General features: G+C 36.8%; 2 protein-coding genes across 2 annotated transcripts; one reads left to right on the forward strand and one right to left on the reverse strand.

Moving 5' to 3' along the window:
* The first annotated feature begins 8456 nt into the window (after nucleotides 1–8456).
* Nucleotides 8457–10176, forward strand: LOC141595609 (B3 domain-containing protein REM-like 1). Its single transcript, XM_074415572.1, has 4 exons — nucleotides 8457–8531; nucleotides 8617–8920; nucleotides 9120–9265; nucleotides 9421–10176. The coding sequence occupies exons 1-4, from the start codon at nucleotides 8457–8459 to the stop codon at nucleotides 9748–9750; spliced, it is 855 nt and encodes a 284-aa protein (XP_074271673.1). The 3' UTR covers nucleotides 9751–10176.
* A 318-nt stretch (nucleotides 10177–10494) lies between these two features.
* On the reverse strand, nucleotides 10495–14071 carry LOC141597155 (12-oxophytodienoate reductase 3-like). The gene is made up of 5 exons (XM_074417509.1): nucleotides 13833–14071; nucleotides 13521–13661; nucleotides 12503–12633; nucleotides 11894–12076; nucleotides 10495–11390 (listed from the first exon to the last, which is right to left on the reverse strand). Exons 1-5 carry the CDS (start codon nucleotides 13904–13906, stop codon nucleotides 10729–10731), a joined length of 1191 nt encoding a protein of 396 aa, XP_074273610.1. The 5' UTR covers nucleotides 13907–14071; the 3' UTR covers nucleotides 10495–10728.
* Between the last annotated feature and the right edge of the window lie 3091 nt (nucleotides 14072–17162).

Consider the following 17162-nt stretch of genomic DNA (forward strand, 5'->3'; position numbering starts at 1 on the left):
GTGACTAGGTCCTAGGTGAGTATTTCGGCCTTCATCATAGATAGGTCTTTATAGTCTCTGACGAGTATATGTTCACTGCTTGATAGCCTTTGTGTTCCTGACTAGTGGATTTATATCCAAGTTGGGGCATGACCTCAGGTACTTATTTTGATAGTATGGGGTCAGCTTAAGTACTAGCCAACCCTTCGGTGGTGTCCTTAGGGTACTCACTTCACTTTGTTTTAAAAAAAGTTGTGAGTCTTGGGTGCGGTGGTGTGTATCCGCATGTCTAGGTCTCTTGCAGATCTTAGGCTAGGGTTGTGTTGTCTCTTGGCCATGTTTTCTTAATAGTAACCGCTGAGCCAAGATACCGGTTCGATTACCTTCCCTACCTCGTGGTATAGACTCGAGTTACAAAGTGACTATTGACCGTACTAAGAACTTATGCCTGTCTTTGATATTTTGCCCTTTCTTGTATGGTGATTTTATGAACTGTAATAGGTGAGATGTAAGCCGGTTACAGTTGATAAAGTTTGGATTACTATTTGTTATATGATTCACATGATAGTTTAGTTTGGTCAGTTTAGGGGTCATTTGCTAGAATACATGATAAGTAAATGGTTTACCAAATTGTTTACATGTTACATTACATGTTACATTAATTTTGACGATTCGTGGCTGGGAGGACTCGAAGTTACTCCCCACTGAATTGTGGCTTTCGTGTTTGTATAAAATGAGATTGACAGGTTGTTGATGCTTTGTTTGGGGGTCACAGACGGCTAGTGAGCAAGGAACCTTGGACCTAGTTTTGGCTATTCTATTAGTAAACCTTCTATACTTTTGATTTGTATATAATTTGAAGGGACATATGTCTCCCTTTCTATTTTTGGTTTGTATCCTTATATTTCCGCGTCTTAAGTTATGTATGTAAATTAGTTTATCAGTTGTTGCAGGGTTTTTGACACTCTTCTTGAGTTGGAATTGGTTGTGAATGGTTTAGTTAGAAAATTTTTGAAATTGCAGGTTTTTGGACTAGTTGAACCATTTACAAACATATCCTACCAGTTTTTCTGTAGAATTTACGTTTTTATTTAAGGCTAGATTTAAGGGTGTCACAAATAACATAATTTAATTCGTGGTAAAAATGATATCATTAGCGTATAGATTTCATATAATTTGTACATATATAAAATTGTGTACTTCTTAGTATGTTATATGTCTCACATTGAAAAATAATGTAGGATTATATAAAAATAATAGAATTGTCTCACATCGAAAGATTAACATAAGATGTAGTGGTCTTATGATTATAAATATGAGGCATCCTTGGAACTTAGGTATCAACCTAACATCTTTTGCGTCTCTTAAATAAGATGTTTTGACTTTTGATCATATCTAAATAAATGATTAGACATAAGATGTAAATATTAAGACCTTATAACCAATTTTTTTTAACTAAGTTAATTACCATGTTGCAACGCACGGGCATCCAAACTAGTATACTTACTATATAAGAGACTTTAAATGTAACGTTTCGTCAATTATTAATTTTGCAGGTTGTAACATTTTATAGGTGAGAGAAAAGGCGATAAAATGGTCAATATAAATGAAAATCTTACTTATTATAATGATATAGTTAATTAAATTCTCTCTTTTATCTATACCAATAAAACATTACTCCGTGTATGTAATTTATTATATGATTACGTGATTTCAAATTATCACTATATTAATTCAATGTAATATTAACAACGTATTTTTTACCGTATTTTCCAACATTAAACTCATTAGAACCTTTTCTTTCATTTTCCTTATAATTATAATTAAGTTAATTATGAATTTCAACCTAATACTTTATTTAAAGCTTAAATTTTACACCATCTTATATAGTAGAGTAAATTATCAATTACACCCACGCCAAATGCACTTTTTTACATTTACTCTCACGTCAATTTTTTTTTTAATTTACACCCAAGTTAATAGCTCATGTTAGAAATTGCACCCCAACCCATTTTCAGGTGAAAAACCATGTGAAATGACAAAATTGCCCCCGCGTGTTTCTAACTCAGGATCAAGCTGACTCTTCATTTTACTTCCCCCCTTTCACTTTTTACCCTAATTTCTTCCCCAAAATCTTCCCCTTTCAAATTCCCCCAAATTTTCGCATAAATCCCAATCAAATCTTAATTATTGATATATTGATCATCCGTCACCATCAATCACTTTACTAATCATCTGTAAGTTGCCCTTTTCAAGATCGATTTGCTTGTGTTGTGTGCATGGGATCGACGGGCGTTTCATGATGACATCTGCTGGTCCTGTGGCTTCTCCACCCTTGATGAACGCAAATATATCCTAAATTTTTAGTAGTGCGCCGTTTAAAACTCCTGGGTTTTAAATTTCTTTTGACCGAAATACCATTTGAAAATTTAGGAAACTTGAAGGATGTGTTCACCTAGATTGTCATTCTTAGCAAATGTGAGTATTGTCTTGAGGATGAGGAATTGAACACATTGAACGAAAACAAAACAATGGGGAATGAATTACCTTGAGGATGAGGAAAACAATGGAGGAAATCAAATTAGGGAAAATATGAGAGAAGGATGAAGAAGGAAAGGGAATGAATGAGATGTTAAACATCAAACAAACACAAGGTTAATAAACAAAGGCATAAGGGCGAAATCGTCCTAAAAAATATGTTTTAACTGAAAAAATTTGAAATTTGACGGAAATGTGGTCGGAATCCGATATTGGTTGCAATTTATAAACTGAGCTATTAACTTGGGTGTAATTTATTAAAAAAAATTGACGTGGGAGTAATTGTAAAAAAAGTGCATTTAACGTGAGTGTAATTGATAATTTACTCTATATAGCATAGTGATAGTGTCAAATTGTGACGAGTCAATAGGTTAATGTTATCACAATAAACATGCTTGATACCGGGTTTTAGTTGGACTTGTTGTAATATACCGGTTTGCACTTTTGATTGTAATTTTAGAGTCTTAGCTTATAACTTACCAAGGCAAAGAAGGCGAGTAAAAGGAAAGTCAAGGGAATAAGTGCAAAATCAAGAGAAGCAAGTAAAAGGAAGAATTGAAGCCTTGACATGCACAAACAAGAGCCAAAATGAAGAATTGAAAACTCGGTTTCACAAGGGTTAACTTCAAATGGATATATCTCGAGTTCTAGAGCTCGTATCGACGCAAGGCTAATTGGAGGTGAAAGATTATGATCTTAGCTTTCCAACGGTAGGTCACACGCCTCGTTTGACCAAGAAACGAGAGAGATATGGCCTTCGCAAGATGCTGCTGTCAGTCTGAATGCGCAGCCTGCGCATAGTTGTGCGCAGCCTGCGCTTCTACGCGCTGCTCTGGATTTCGCAACTCTAGTTCCGTGTTTTGGGCTTTCTTAAGGGACTTAACCTAGATTCTCGTGCCTCCCTATATATATCTAGAATTTTGAGATCTAAAAGGAGACTCTTATTCTCATCATAGAACATCAGATCTATCTAATTAGCAAATAATTTCTAGTAACTTGGAGAAGAAGAACAATTTATTTGGGTTGAAAGTTGTAATCTTTTAGCATTGGATGTTAATCTTTCCTCATTTCTTGGGTTTTTCTAAGGATATGGAAGACTAATCTTCCTTTCTTGGTGTAATTCATCCAAAGTCTCCAACTTTGGTATTGTAAGACTCTTTTAATCTCCTCTTATTTATCTAATGATCTTTCCTTATGCTTAATCTTCATGTTGAATGAGTTTATGTTTGGGTTGGCCATCCATGCTTCTTATTTGTTCAACTATTGCAAATTCTAGAGAAATGGTTTAATCTATCTAGGATTGTTTGGAGCAAGCTTGTTGTATGTTGATTTGGTTTAAAGGATTCATGCAATAAGTAGGAAATTTCATGTCTTTTCTCATTTGTATGGTTTAATCTTGTGAGAATTGATCCTAGCTTCTTGTCTTGGCATATCTTTATTGCTCATGCTTAACTTGCACTCATGGTTTAATGAATTGTTGGTTGAACTTGAAGAATATACATAGATGGTTTAATTTGTGTATGTTATCATCTTGACTTGAAAGTATTGGGTATAAATTAGGAGGAGAATCATTAAAGAGTCAAACTTTACCATTGTTGGTTACAAAGGAAGAATTGCACCAAGTTCTCTTAACTATTGAATCATCTTACTCACCAAGTGTTTGTTGTATTGCTTGTTAGACCAAGTTTGCAAATTTTACTTTGTTCCATGTCACCAATCAACTCAAAACCCCCCTTTTTCATGTCCCTCTATTGTTTACCATTGTGAATAACCATTGTTTGTCTATATCTTTGTCATTAGTAATCAATAGTTTACATTTCAAGTTTTTAGCTTAAGAGACCTTCTCTTGGGACCGACCCTTACTTGCACTATATTACTTTATCATTTAGAGTAGTCTAGAGTATAGTTTGGCTTATAAATTGTTAATTTGGTAGGTTAATTCTAGTATATTAACGACCTAGTTTTGACGCTATCAAAATTTGGTAACGTAAAAACTAGGTCGCTAAAATACTAGAATTAACTACCAAATTAACAATTTATAGCCTAAACTTTGACTCTACTAACTTTCAATAAAAACAATAGTAAAGCGGAAGTAAAGGGTCGAACCCAAGAGAAGGGGTTAAGACTAGAGACTCGAAATGTAAACTATTGACAATTAAGTAGGTCTCTACTTACTAATTAAGAACCTAATGACAATTTAAACTTAACAAAAGAAAATAATCACAAACAATGGCTATTAACAAGGATCAACTAGTGGGAAACATAGATGGAAAAAGATTGGTTTTGAGAAACAAACATGGAAATATGAGTAGAACTTGAATATCTTCCTATTGAGACAATTCTACAAACAACTAGTATGCAAGATTCAATGTAAGGGGGAATACTTGATGTAACTCTCTCTTAGTAACCCAACAATGACAAAGCTTGACTCTTTTATTCCTCTCTTACAATTTTCTACCCAATACTCTCATCTCAAGATGTTGATACATGCAAATTAAACCATCCACACATACCCTTCAAGCTTAAGCAACAAATCATTAAACCATGAAAAGAGACTAAGCATGAGCATTAAGAATTTACCCAAAAGATGAAGCTAGGATCAATTCCTCATGAGATTAAACCATACAAATGAGCAAAAGACAAGAACTTTCCTATTTGTTGTAAGAATCCTTTAAACCAAATCAACTAACAACAAATTTGCTTCAACAATCCCAACTAAATTAAACCATTTCATAGGATTTGCACTAGTCAAGTAAATAACATGCAAGGATGGCCAACCCAAACATTCAATTACTCAACAAAAGAAATTAAGCACAAGGAAAGAACTTTAGATAAATAAAGAGAGGTTTAAGAGTCTTACAATTACCAAAGTTGGATACTTTGATCAAATTACATCAAGTAAGGGAAGAACTAGCCTTCCATAGTTTGCTTACAACCCAAAAACAAAGAAAGATTTCAACTTGAATGCCAAATAAATTGTTCTTGCTTACTACAAATTTCTAGAGATTATTCAATGCTTAGGTGATTAGATGAGAGTAGGAGTCCCCTTTTAGATCTCAAAATTCTAGATATATATAGGGAGGCACGAGAATCTAGGTTAAGTCCCTTAAGAAAGCCCAAAACACGGAACTAGAGTTGCGAAATCCAGAGCAGCGCGTAGAAGCGCAGGCTGCGCACAACTATGCGCAGGCTGCGCATTCAGACTGACAGCAGCATCTTGCGAAGGCCATATCTCTCTCGTTTCTTGGTCAAACGAGGCGTGTGACCTACCGTTGGAAATCTAAGATCATAATATTTCACCTCCAATTAGCCTTGCGTCGATACGAGCTCTAGAACTCGAGATATATCCATTTGAAGTTGACCCTTGTGAAACCGAGTTTTCAATTCTTCATTTTGGCTCTTGTTTGTGCATGTCAAGGCTTCAATTCTTCCTTTTACTTGCTTCTCTTGATTTTGCACTTATTCCCTTGACTTTCCTTTTACTCGCCTTCTTTGCCTTGGTAAGTTATAAGCTAAGACTCTAAAATTACAATCAAAAGTGCAAACCGGTATATTACAACAAGTCCAACTAAAACCCGGTATCAAGCATGTTTATTGTGATAACATTAACCTATTGAGTCGTCACAATTTGACACTATCACATAGTCTATGAACTTCTCTACTCCGCTAAAACATTCACAACAAAAATATAGTCAATTAGTGATGATGCATGCAAGACATATACCAGAAAGTTGCCACTTGGACGACGAAACTCTTAACTTGTACCTATACTAACAATAATAGTAAATAATAATTTAATTAATTGTCCCCTGTATTAAGCCAACGAAATTAACTACAAGTGTATAACTCTAAACTTCTGTTGTGCACAAGGAGCAAGAGAAGAAGGAAGTGAAAGCAGACATGGATATCGGATGCTCAAACATCTCATCCAAACGGATGCATACACCTTCTTCTGGTAATTCTATTTTTTACTACATTTTAAGATTAATGTTATCGAAGATGTCTTAGTCTATTAGTTAAGATGGAGCTATCATGGACAATAGGTTTTGTTTCATGTTCGAATCGCCCTCTCCCTCTATTGTAATGCGACTAAGTGTGCGCTTCGTTAGACCAGAATATGGTGTATGCACTACTGACGAGCCAATCCCGGCTAAAACAGATTCCTGTAACGAAAAAAATAACATGCATGGCAAAAACTGGCACTGCATTATTCCTATTTTTATTTAAAGACAATGTTTATGGAGTATAGTGCATTTCTTTATCACTTTATTGACGGGGTTGAATTCTACGGTTACATGCAAATTGCGAAACGTGATGTTTTGTCTTGTTTGGTTATTCGATCGAGTCATAGTACACAGTATTTAATAGGAATAATTGTGATTTTGGTTGAGATGGTTCATCTATCATGGTATCAGAGTCAAGCTTTTGGTCATGGGTTCGAATCCTACCAACAACCCCAATAACTCACGAGCTGAAATTTCAGCACATGGTTTGCTGGATCCTGTGCACTAACCACTCTTCAAGCCCAACGGGCATTTGAGTGAGGGAACGTAATAGGAATAATTGTAATAGTTGGGCCCCAACGAGCATTAGTATTCTGTTGCTGGCCTTAATTTGTTAAATATCGAAAATTTGATTGAAATGGAGAAAACGTGGTTGTTATCTCTTTTCTCGTCTTAATGCTTGAGATTGAGGGAAATGGTCAAATGGACACCCAATACTCCTAGGAATGGTTGTTATGGTTCCTCAGAGCGAGCCGGCAGCGGCATGTTGGTGAAAACTAAACTAGAGTAGTAAAGGTTTCATATATGTTACCCTTATTTAAGATTTTGACATGATTTTATTTCTTAGCATAGCCGTCGTGGTGGGTGAATTTTAAGAAGTCGTGATCGGCTATTAATTTTGTACTTGTATAAATTCTACACTTTTGCTTTAATTTTAGGGCAAATTTGTCTTTCTCCAGTGATTAAGGAAGTGGAATTTGACAACCAGCCAAATCATTCAAGTAAAGGAGCGTCTTTTATAGCGCTTCTCGGTCCCGAATTCTCCAAACAACTGGTATAAGGCAACATTCTTGTCCTTCTCTTGTCTTATGCTCTCTTCTATATTTATTTTTACTTTTCTCGTGCTTAGATCATACACTTTGTCAAATTATGATGAATCAATGCCTCTCTTGGCATAAGTAAAAGACGTACGTTAAGGTTCTCTGTAATCACATTTCGCGGAATCATGCAACCCAACTTGGCCTACATTTGTTACCATGAAATAGTTTCATGCCATTTTTCAATTCATAGTGGTGATTATGTATTTATGTAGTTATGGATAATTTGGATATAGCTCGTAACTAAAACATGTGGCTAATTTTGATTTCGTAGCAAATACCCCATGAATTTACGAAGATATTCATTGGGTATGTACCCCATCGGTTTATTATCGAGAATGCCGTGACTAAGAAATGCTGGAGAGTGGAAGTGGGGGAGGAAGGAGATGGATCGGTATATTTTCGAGAAGGTTGGACTGATTTTGTGGAAGCACATTCGTTGCAAGTTGGAAACATTCTGCTCTTTGAATACGATGAGCAATCAATTTTCCAAGTTAAAATATATGACAAAAATGGTTGTCAAAAGATGGGAACTGATGTACGAGGAGATAAGCATAACCCTGTACAGATTTTCGACTTTGAAGAACAAGAAGAGACTGAAGCCTTGGAATGTGAACCAAAAAAGCTCGGAACACGTCGTCCTTGTCGAAAAAAAGTGAAAAGATTATTTACAAGGAAAAGTAAGCCAATGTAGTTAATATATGAAGCGAGTTAGCTTTCTTCTCATAGTTGAATGCTATATGAAAAAATTTGTAACTAATGTATCGCATATGTAGATGGCAGAGGGACATACAAGAAGAAGCACGCAGTTCCAAGAAACTATACGAGATCAGTAAAGATGTCGTTTGCAGGAAACAAAATGGCTTTCTCGGTTAAGATTCACAAATATAAAACACACCAGTTTTCTCAGCTGGTAAATCCTGTGATTCGCTGTGAATATGTGATTTAGTATTGGAATCGATCTAATTATAACAGGCTAAAAATGATGCTATATGCAGACAATTCCGAAGGTAATATCATTATCACAGAATTTGGCTAGCAAAGATGAAGTGATACTTCAGGATGCTATGGGCAATCGCTGGCCAGTTAAAATCCGACATAGAGAAGATGGTCGTGCCATTTTAATGCATGGATGGAAAGCATTTCTCAAAGATAATGAAGTTGCAGCAGGAGATACATTGAATTTCGAGGTTGTCTCGGATGGTTTAATACAAGTCGGTGTACTGAAAAAATATCAAGATGAACGTAAATCAAATGAAGCAATGTCCCAAAATGGAGAAGCTATAGCACCAATTATGTATTGTAAGTTATTATTTTTTATCAATTCATTATTCACTAGCTTTGGAATATGATATAATAACGTAAAATGGCTCACGAAATTGTGTCCTTATATTGAAAAATAGTCGTAGGTCATTGTGCTTATCTAGGAACAACCTACGTGCAAGTGTGAAACACGGGATTAACGCTGTGTATTTTGAAAAACCATTGTTCTTTTATGCAGGTGAAGCTCTGGATGATCATACGGCCAATGTCAATCCAGCAGAAGATTCAGTTAGCACCAAGAGGGGTAGAAAGAGAGGTTCATCTGAGTACAGTAGTTCTTCGTTCACCTTCTTGTGGAGGCCAAACACTACTGGCAGTTACCTGGTACATAAATTACTTTTTCAACTTCCTACTTATGTTGAAAAGTTATTGTCGGCATATGAAGTCAATGTATCATCTTATCAAGAAACCGGGTCGTATTAGAATTTACATGGAAAGCTTTTGCAATAATTAACTCAGGCCTGTTTTTTGTTCTTCAGCATATCCCAAAGGTAATTATTGAGGGCCAGAATCTGATGAATAAAGATAGCGTAGTGCTTCGTGATCCAAATGGAAAGTGTTGGCCACTTGAAGTGAGCACACGCAGGGATGGTAGAGTGGCCTTAACGAAAGGTTGGGTAGACTTCTGGAAAGGACATGACATCAAAGCTGGTGATTCCTTGCATTTTGATTTCGTCTCTGAGTATTTCATTCAGGTTAACATAGATAGAGGTAAGCCACTCAATTCTCCTCTTAAAACAGGACAACATGAACAACATGAACATGTTGTCCCATTGAGCCTAACCGATGATGATGAGCCTGCGACCTAGTCTAAAGCCCTGAACACTATCTCGTAACAGTCACAACATAGGCTGTGGGTTTTCTGTTCTATGAAAATGAATTTTTTTTGGCTAGCCAAGAATGTTTAAATGATAGAAAGGCGTGCATTATGTGTAGCGTACTGTGTTATATGTAGAAAAGGTATGTGGCCGGATAATTTGGGGGTGTGAAACATTAAGTAGTGTATGTACATAATCCACTATATATTTCCTACTACAAAGCAATGTAGTTTTTCTTGATTGACTGAAAGCGGTGTAGTTTAGTACTGACCTTTAGTCTCTTTTCCGAATATTAGCTACCATAGCCGTTAAAATCATGATTGTTGGCCCTGATAACAGGGTTTTGAATGCCATCAGCATCAAGAACTTCCGTTGCTCTCTTCAGACCAAACGAAATTATATTATGATTGCCTTGTGGCAAACATCAGAATGTAAAGAGTGAATTAGAGATGACGAGATCAAACGCCTAAAAACATAGGGTTGGTGCGACCCTCAACCACTAGAGCGCGTCAGGTGTGAGTCCACAGAGTTGGGTGACAGGTGAATTGGAAAAATTTCATCATTTCTTGAGCTGGGAAGTGGGAACAGGTTTAAACATTTACCCAGTTCACCATTTCATCCACAGTGACGAGTAAATTGGGCATAGGTGATATGTTATAAAGATGGCGAGTAGAGGTGAGTTCAACACGATTCAAACCCGACCCATATTCATCTCTACATACATGTAATGTCCAATTGAAATTAACGAGGGGAGATCACTTTTCACTATTAATGATAGGATGTACTTTGAAATAATCATAAATTCATAATAGATCATACTACAGAATTTTGTTTTCGCAATTTCCCGTTCCAGGTAATCCTTATTCCGTCAATACCAACTGGAGGGAACGAAATCAATTATATTTTCACTAGTAGAGAGTAATTACCCTATAAATAGAATTACTCTAAAATTATTAAGCTTCAGACAACTTACAGGCGTGCTAATACCATGCGGTTTGAATTCTCGGTACCTAGAAACGGGTAATCAGTATATCCAACGACAGGATCCTGGGTGTAGAATGTCTTCCGAACATACTTAGTCAAGGGTGCATTGACCTTAAACCGTTCAACCAAATCCGGGTTTGAAATAAAAAGTCGGCCATAAGAGACCAAATCAGCATCCCCGAGGGCAACTGCTTCCATCCCGAGTTCTCTGGTATACCCACCGCTGCACATAAATGAACCCTGATAAGTCTTCCTGAGGGTCCGCAGTAGATGGGCTTCTTCTTCTTCACTCCCATTTCTAGAAGTCTCGGTTTGGCCGTATGCAACATATCGAGGCTGGGTTACATGGAGGTAAGTTAGCTGTGAGCAAAGTTCGGTCTGGAGTTTGTTGAGACTATGAACCACGGCTAAGCCGAGTTCAAGTGGGTTCGAGTCTGAGGCATCAAGGTGATCTATTGCTGGTGAGATTCTCACAGCGAGTCTGTCAGCACCAATGGCTGTGGCCACTGACTGAACCACCTGCACCAAAAATCTGCAGCGGTTTGTGAGGGATCCACCGTACTCATCTGTACGGTCATTGATGCCGTCTTTTAGGAATTGGTCGATAAGATACCCGTGAGCTCCATGTATCTCCACACCGTCAAAACCTGTCAAATGTTTAGATGTAAATAAATGAGAACCAAAACCGAATCACTGCAATCCAAACAACCCAAAATAAACACAAACCTGAGATGAACTGATTCAGAAAACCCAAAATATACAGTAACACAGATTGACACCAATCTGAAACACCTTGGTCCAAAAATGACCTAAAGCAAACCAAAATGACTAATTTTGTACAAGAACCGGCCGCAAAACGACATGAAGATAATTAAATTAACCTGACCTGCAATTAAAAGCAACCTAAACCCAAAATGAATTGCACCCCAAATGACCGGACAACAACGCATCTGAAATAAACAGAAAATAATGACCCAACTGATTATTTGTTTTGTTTATCAGGTCTATCTGCAATGCAACAATCACAAACATCACTCTCTTTCTTGTTTAACAGTTAACAGAAACCGCTAATCCATATCGAAACACCCTATTTAATCTTCTGTCTTCAAGTAAAACTGAAGCGAACCATTAAGTAGGAAAAGCCACAAACCTGCTCGAATGGCATTCAGGGCAGCCTGACGATAATTCTCAACAATCGCAGGTATTTCATGTGCAGCCAAGGCTCGAGGTGCAGGGTATTTGCCATAAGACCCGTCTGGCAATAAATTTCTCCACCTGTTTGATATGGGTTTATTTGTTGAAGAAATTGGTGCTCCACCACCAGGTTGGTACACTGGAAATGACAGTCAAGTGAGGATTTTCGGTTCAATCAAAATGTAAGAAGAACGTTACAGACTGTGTGAAAGAACCAGAGCATCATCTCCTACTCTAGTATTAATCGGTTTAGTAAAACATATTAAAAAATGTAACTCCACACGGTAAAATTTAAATCGAAATTGTAAAACATATTTACTCTTTTGTTTATGGCAGAAATGCACCTATACTTACCGCCATTGAAAGTAAACTCTACTAACCACTAGGATAATAACCTCTAGAGATCATAGAACACTCAGAATCCTTTCGAACGTATACTATCATGATGCTTGCATACAGTCCATGTATAAGACAATCTATTAAGAACCTATTACGTATTGGACGTGACATATTCATATCATATTAGACAACCTTAAACCAATCGACTAATAAGACAGTTGCAAACCTGTATGAGAAGCTCGTCCAACATGCCAGAGCTGACAGAAGATGACGGCGCCTTTGGAATGAACAGCATTGACTACTTTCTTCCATGCTTCCACTTGCTCATCTGTGTAAATGCCTGGGCAATGTGGGAACCTGCACTGATAACATCTTGGTTAGTCTTGTAACTATGCATCCTATATCCGTCTTTTAGACAGAGCTATAAATTATACTATTAGTTGAAAAAGTGCTACTGTGGCTGTCACAGTTTAACCAGAATTACCCATTTGGCTAAGAGTTGATGATGGAGAAAGTTGAAGAGTTTATCGACCCAAAATACTCGAAATTTTAATCGAAGAATGGTAAAAGCTGTTGATATTATCAAAATTTTCCCTTATGTTGAATCCACTACACAAGGTATGTCCCTTTGTTTCAAACTCTAATACTTACAGACAATGATTTTAACCATAGTACAGAAAATTATAACTTTTGAGTCACACCTCACGGCGTAAGAAGTAAGAAACTAAGAACCCATCAAGAAATTTATCAAAGTTCAGGGATAATAGCATAATGACGGAATAAAGCAAAATGGTTCATAGGGAGTAAATTATTAAGTTGCATGCATTGGACATCATCCTTGCCACAAAATAAAACAATCAAATCAATGGGTGATGTTGGTCAAGTCAACTATACATACATACATACTAAAGTAGTAACCTAAAAACCCTTCCTACATAACATAATAATTGAATTAAACCCTTTCATAAGATTGGCCTGAAATCCCATAATTCCCTTCTTTAAATCCAAATTAAACAACTTTCAACATCAAAGAATAAACAATGATTAATATTTTTAGGAACATTTCACCATAATATAATTCAATTCATATACTCATTAACCCACTAATACGAAAAACAAGTACCACTATTATTCTTATATATACGAGTCAGTCTCATGATAATATTACAACTTAGAAGACCGTCTAACTTGAGAATTTGTATTCGTGGTATTAATTAAAAACAATAAAGGAAGGATAAAATTACCCAGGAGCAGTAGGAGAAATAAGAGTTCCCTCAGTAATTAGCAAACCACCGGGAGTAGATCTTTGAACATAATACTCCATTAAAGCATCATTTGGTATCTCATTGATTGCTCTGCATCTTGTCATAGGTGCTAATACCACCCTACCAATTTCATGAAATTATCATATCAATAATCATATATTAAGTACCCAACAAATTATTCAGATTAGATTAACGGAACAAAGCATGTACTTCCCTCGTCTCAATCATTTGTTTACCCTTTTTAAGCAAAGGCAAACAAATGATTGCGACCCAAGGAGTAATTAAGATTACCTGTGGGAAAGATTGAATTTTGCAAGTTTGTAAGGTGAAAAGAGAGTGGCCTCATTGTTGTTGGTACATGCCATGATCACAGATTAGTCAGAACAAAATCAAAGTGATTTGGAGATTTGATTCAGTATAAATAGATAGAAGAATGTGAGGAGTGTTTAATGGGTGATGATTAAATAGGAGAATGAATTAATGCAGTAGTGCTTTTTATCGGCATTGGTTGTTTCACTTACAGTGTGTTTGATTGGTCAGTCCCTATTATTTCTCCTTTGTGTCTGGACCAGGTCAATTAAGTCCCTCTACAATTATTGTATTTACTGAAAATTCACGCATTACCTCTAGACACAATTTTTTATTGAAGACAGACACTATTCGGCTTCTCTCACAAAATGCAAATGATTAGTGTAAATGGGGGAAAATGGATACCCCTACTTGCATTTTGTGAGAGGACCACTATCCGTCTTCAGTTTGAGACGGATAGTGACCGTCTTCAATGAGACGGACTGATCTCTAAATTTTGACATTTCGCGTGAAATGCCCAATTTTTTAAACTGGAAATTTTAAGAGCCGGTAAATTTTTGTTGGCGAGCTCAGAAAGTGACGTTTTTTTTTCCAAATCGATCATATTTCGGAGTACTACGATATAAATAAAGAATTTGACGAGTTTGGAACTCATGACCAAGAAGTATGGCCACTCAAAGTTTGATCGGTAAAAAAATTTGACATACAAAAACCTTAGCTACGGGGTTCTTATAAGACAATTTTTTTTTCAAATCGTAGCTCTCGGGAAGTTGATCGATTTCAAAAAAAAAATCATTACTTTCTGAACTCGAAACCACGAATCATGGCCTCTTAAAGTTTTCAGGATCAAAAATTGGGTATTTCGTTCAAAATATCAAACCTTCGATATACCGTGTGAATTTTTCGAATTTATTAGTGAATAGATTTCAGCCTAGTGGTTAAGGCTATGTTTATCCACAGACTAGAAATGAGTCTTAAACACCTACAATTTATTTTTAAGACTCGGTTCAAACTCCCTTATTTTTTTACTTTATCCCTCATACCCACTAAAATTACAAAAGACTATATACAAAGGACCCACAAATTACAAAAGACTATACAAAGGACACACATTTCATACACACAAACTACTATTCATGAGTCTTAACATGAGTCTTGAGTTTTCAAGACCTATCTTAAGACCCAATTATTTTTCATGCACATTATTGCAAGTCTGAGGTAAAAAGTGTGCAAATCTTAGGCTCAGACTCTCCTTTGAGACTGGGATAATCTTAGTCTAAGACCAAAACCGAGGTATTGTAACAATAAGTTATGAATTTAAATCTCCTTCCCCCATATGCCGGCCATCTGGTGCCTCCTTTGACATAAAAAAACATATTGTATTTTTTTTTAATAACTGTAGTCAACTTATTAGGCATGATTATAGTAGCATATTATGCTCCGTCTGTTATAGTAACAAATTAGCTAAGGATATGATTTGACTTGATCTTATTCCTAGAATTATGTCATTGTATTCTTATATATATCCTACTACTAAATCAATAAGATACAACTTCATTCTCTCAATCACTCTTATACGTTATATTCAACATGGTATCGAGCCAGAAAACACAAAAAACCTAATTTTTCTTTTTTCTCCTTAACCCTAATCGTCTTCCATGACGGGTGACGACGCCAGTGATTCTCCTCAACCAACATTCAAAATTGACCCTTTATCTCCATATTACCTTGGATCGAATGATGTCCCTGGCATCAAAATCTCGAACGTTATACTAACCAGTTCCAATTATGAAGACCGGAGTCGTTCGATGCGGATGTCTCTCAAATCTCGACGCAAAAAAGCCGAACGCCGTACTCACTATTGTACTCACTGTAAAATTTTTGGTCATGATGTCAAGTCTTGTTTTATAAAGCTAAATAAATTTCCTCATTGGTGGGGAAGCAGGCCCCGTACCTTGGCTGAATTACGGCATCGCAAGGGTCCTACTGCTACTACTTCCGACACTCCACCAGTGGTTCATGCCAACATAGTTCATACCATCGCTTCTCTTGCTTCCTCGGACCGGCTCTCTGGTACGCATATTTCCTGGATAATCGATACTGGTGCGTCTAACCATGTCACAGGCGATATTTCATTGTTTGTCGAAACGGTTGACATCCCTCCTCGGGCCGTGGGGTTGCCTAATGGTCAGCGTCTTATAGCATCTCAAATGGGCACTGTATGTATAAATGGCATGATCACGCTTCGTCGGGTTTTGCTTGTCCCTCGTTTCCAATGCAATTTAATTTCTGTGTCTCAATTAACAAATGACAATGATTATATTTTGCAATTTGCTAATACTTCTTGCGTTATTCAGGACCGTTCCTCGAGGACGATGATTGGAGCAGGTGAGCTACGGGATGGACTGTATTTGCTTGATCCGGAGGCCAACTCTTGCTCGGTCAATTCGGTGGGAATAGGGGAGTCATACGACCTGTGGCACCGTCGGCTTGGTCATCCGGGTGATAAAGCAGTTAAATTTATTTCTTTAGCTCGTCCTATTAATTTTAATAATAGCTCGGTGTGTGATGTGTGCCACTTTGCCAAACAAACACGTACTAGTTTTGATTTAAGTGATAATATTGCTGCAGACATTTTTCAATTAATACATTGTGACCTTTGGGGTCCGTACCGTACTCCTTCTTCTTGTGGGGCTAAATATTTCCTAACCATTGTGGATGATAAATCCAGGGCTGTGTGGGTTTATTTACTTCTCGATAAAACTGAAGTCACATCCATGTTCATGAATTTCTTAGCCATGGTTCAAACCCAATTCTCCAAAACAGTCAAAGTCGTTCGGAGTGATAATGGTAACGAGTTTAATGCCATGGCTGCATATTTTTTGCAGCAAGGCATCCAATTCCAAACTTCTTGTGTCGGTACGCCCCAACAAAATGGGCGGGTAGAGAGAAAGCATCGTCATATTCTCAATGTGGCGCGTGCTTTGTTATTTCAAGGTAATTTACCTAAGCGGTTTTGGGGTGAGTGCGTTCTTACTGCGGCATATTTGATCAATAGAACACCCTCCTCCCTCCTAGGCAAAAAATCTCCATATGAAATTTTGTTGGGTATTCCTCCTTCTTATACCAATCTCCGGGTCTTTGGGTGTCTTTGTTTTGCTCATAATCAAAAAACACAAGGTGACAAATTCGAACCACGGAGTCGCAAATGTATTTTTGTCGGGTACCCTCATAATAAAAAGGGATGGAAAATTTATGATTTGGAAACCAAAATTATTAGTGTGTCTCGGGATGTCTCTTTTTATGAGGATA

The sequence above is a fragment of the Silene latifolia genome, chromosome 8 (assembly GCF_048544455.1).
Source record: "Silene latifolia isolate original U9 population chromosome 8, ASM4854445v1, whole genome shotgun sequence".
Classification (NCBI taxonomy): domain Eukaryota; kingdom Viridiplantae; phylum Streptophyta; class Magnoliopsida; order Caryophyllales; family Caryophyllaceae; genus Silene; species Silene latifolia.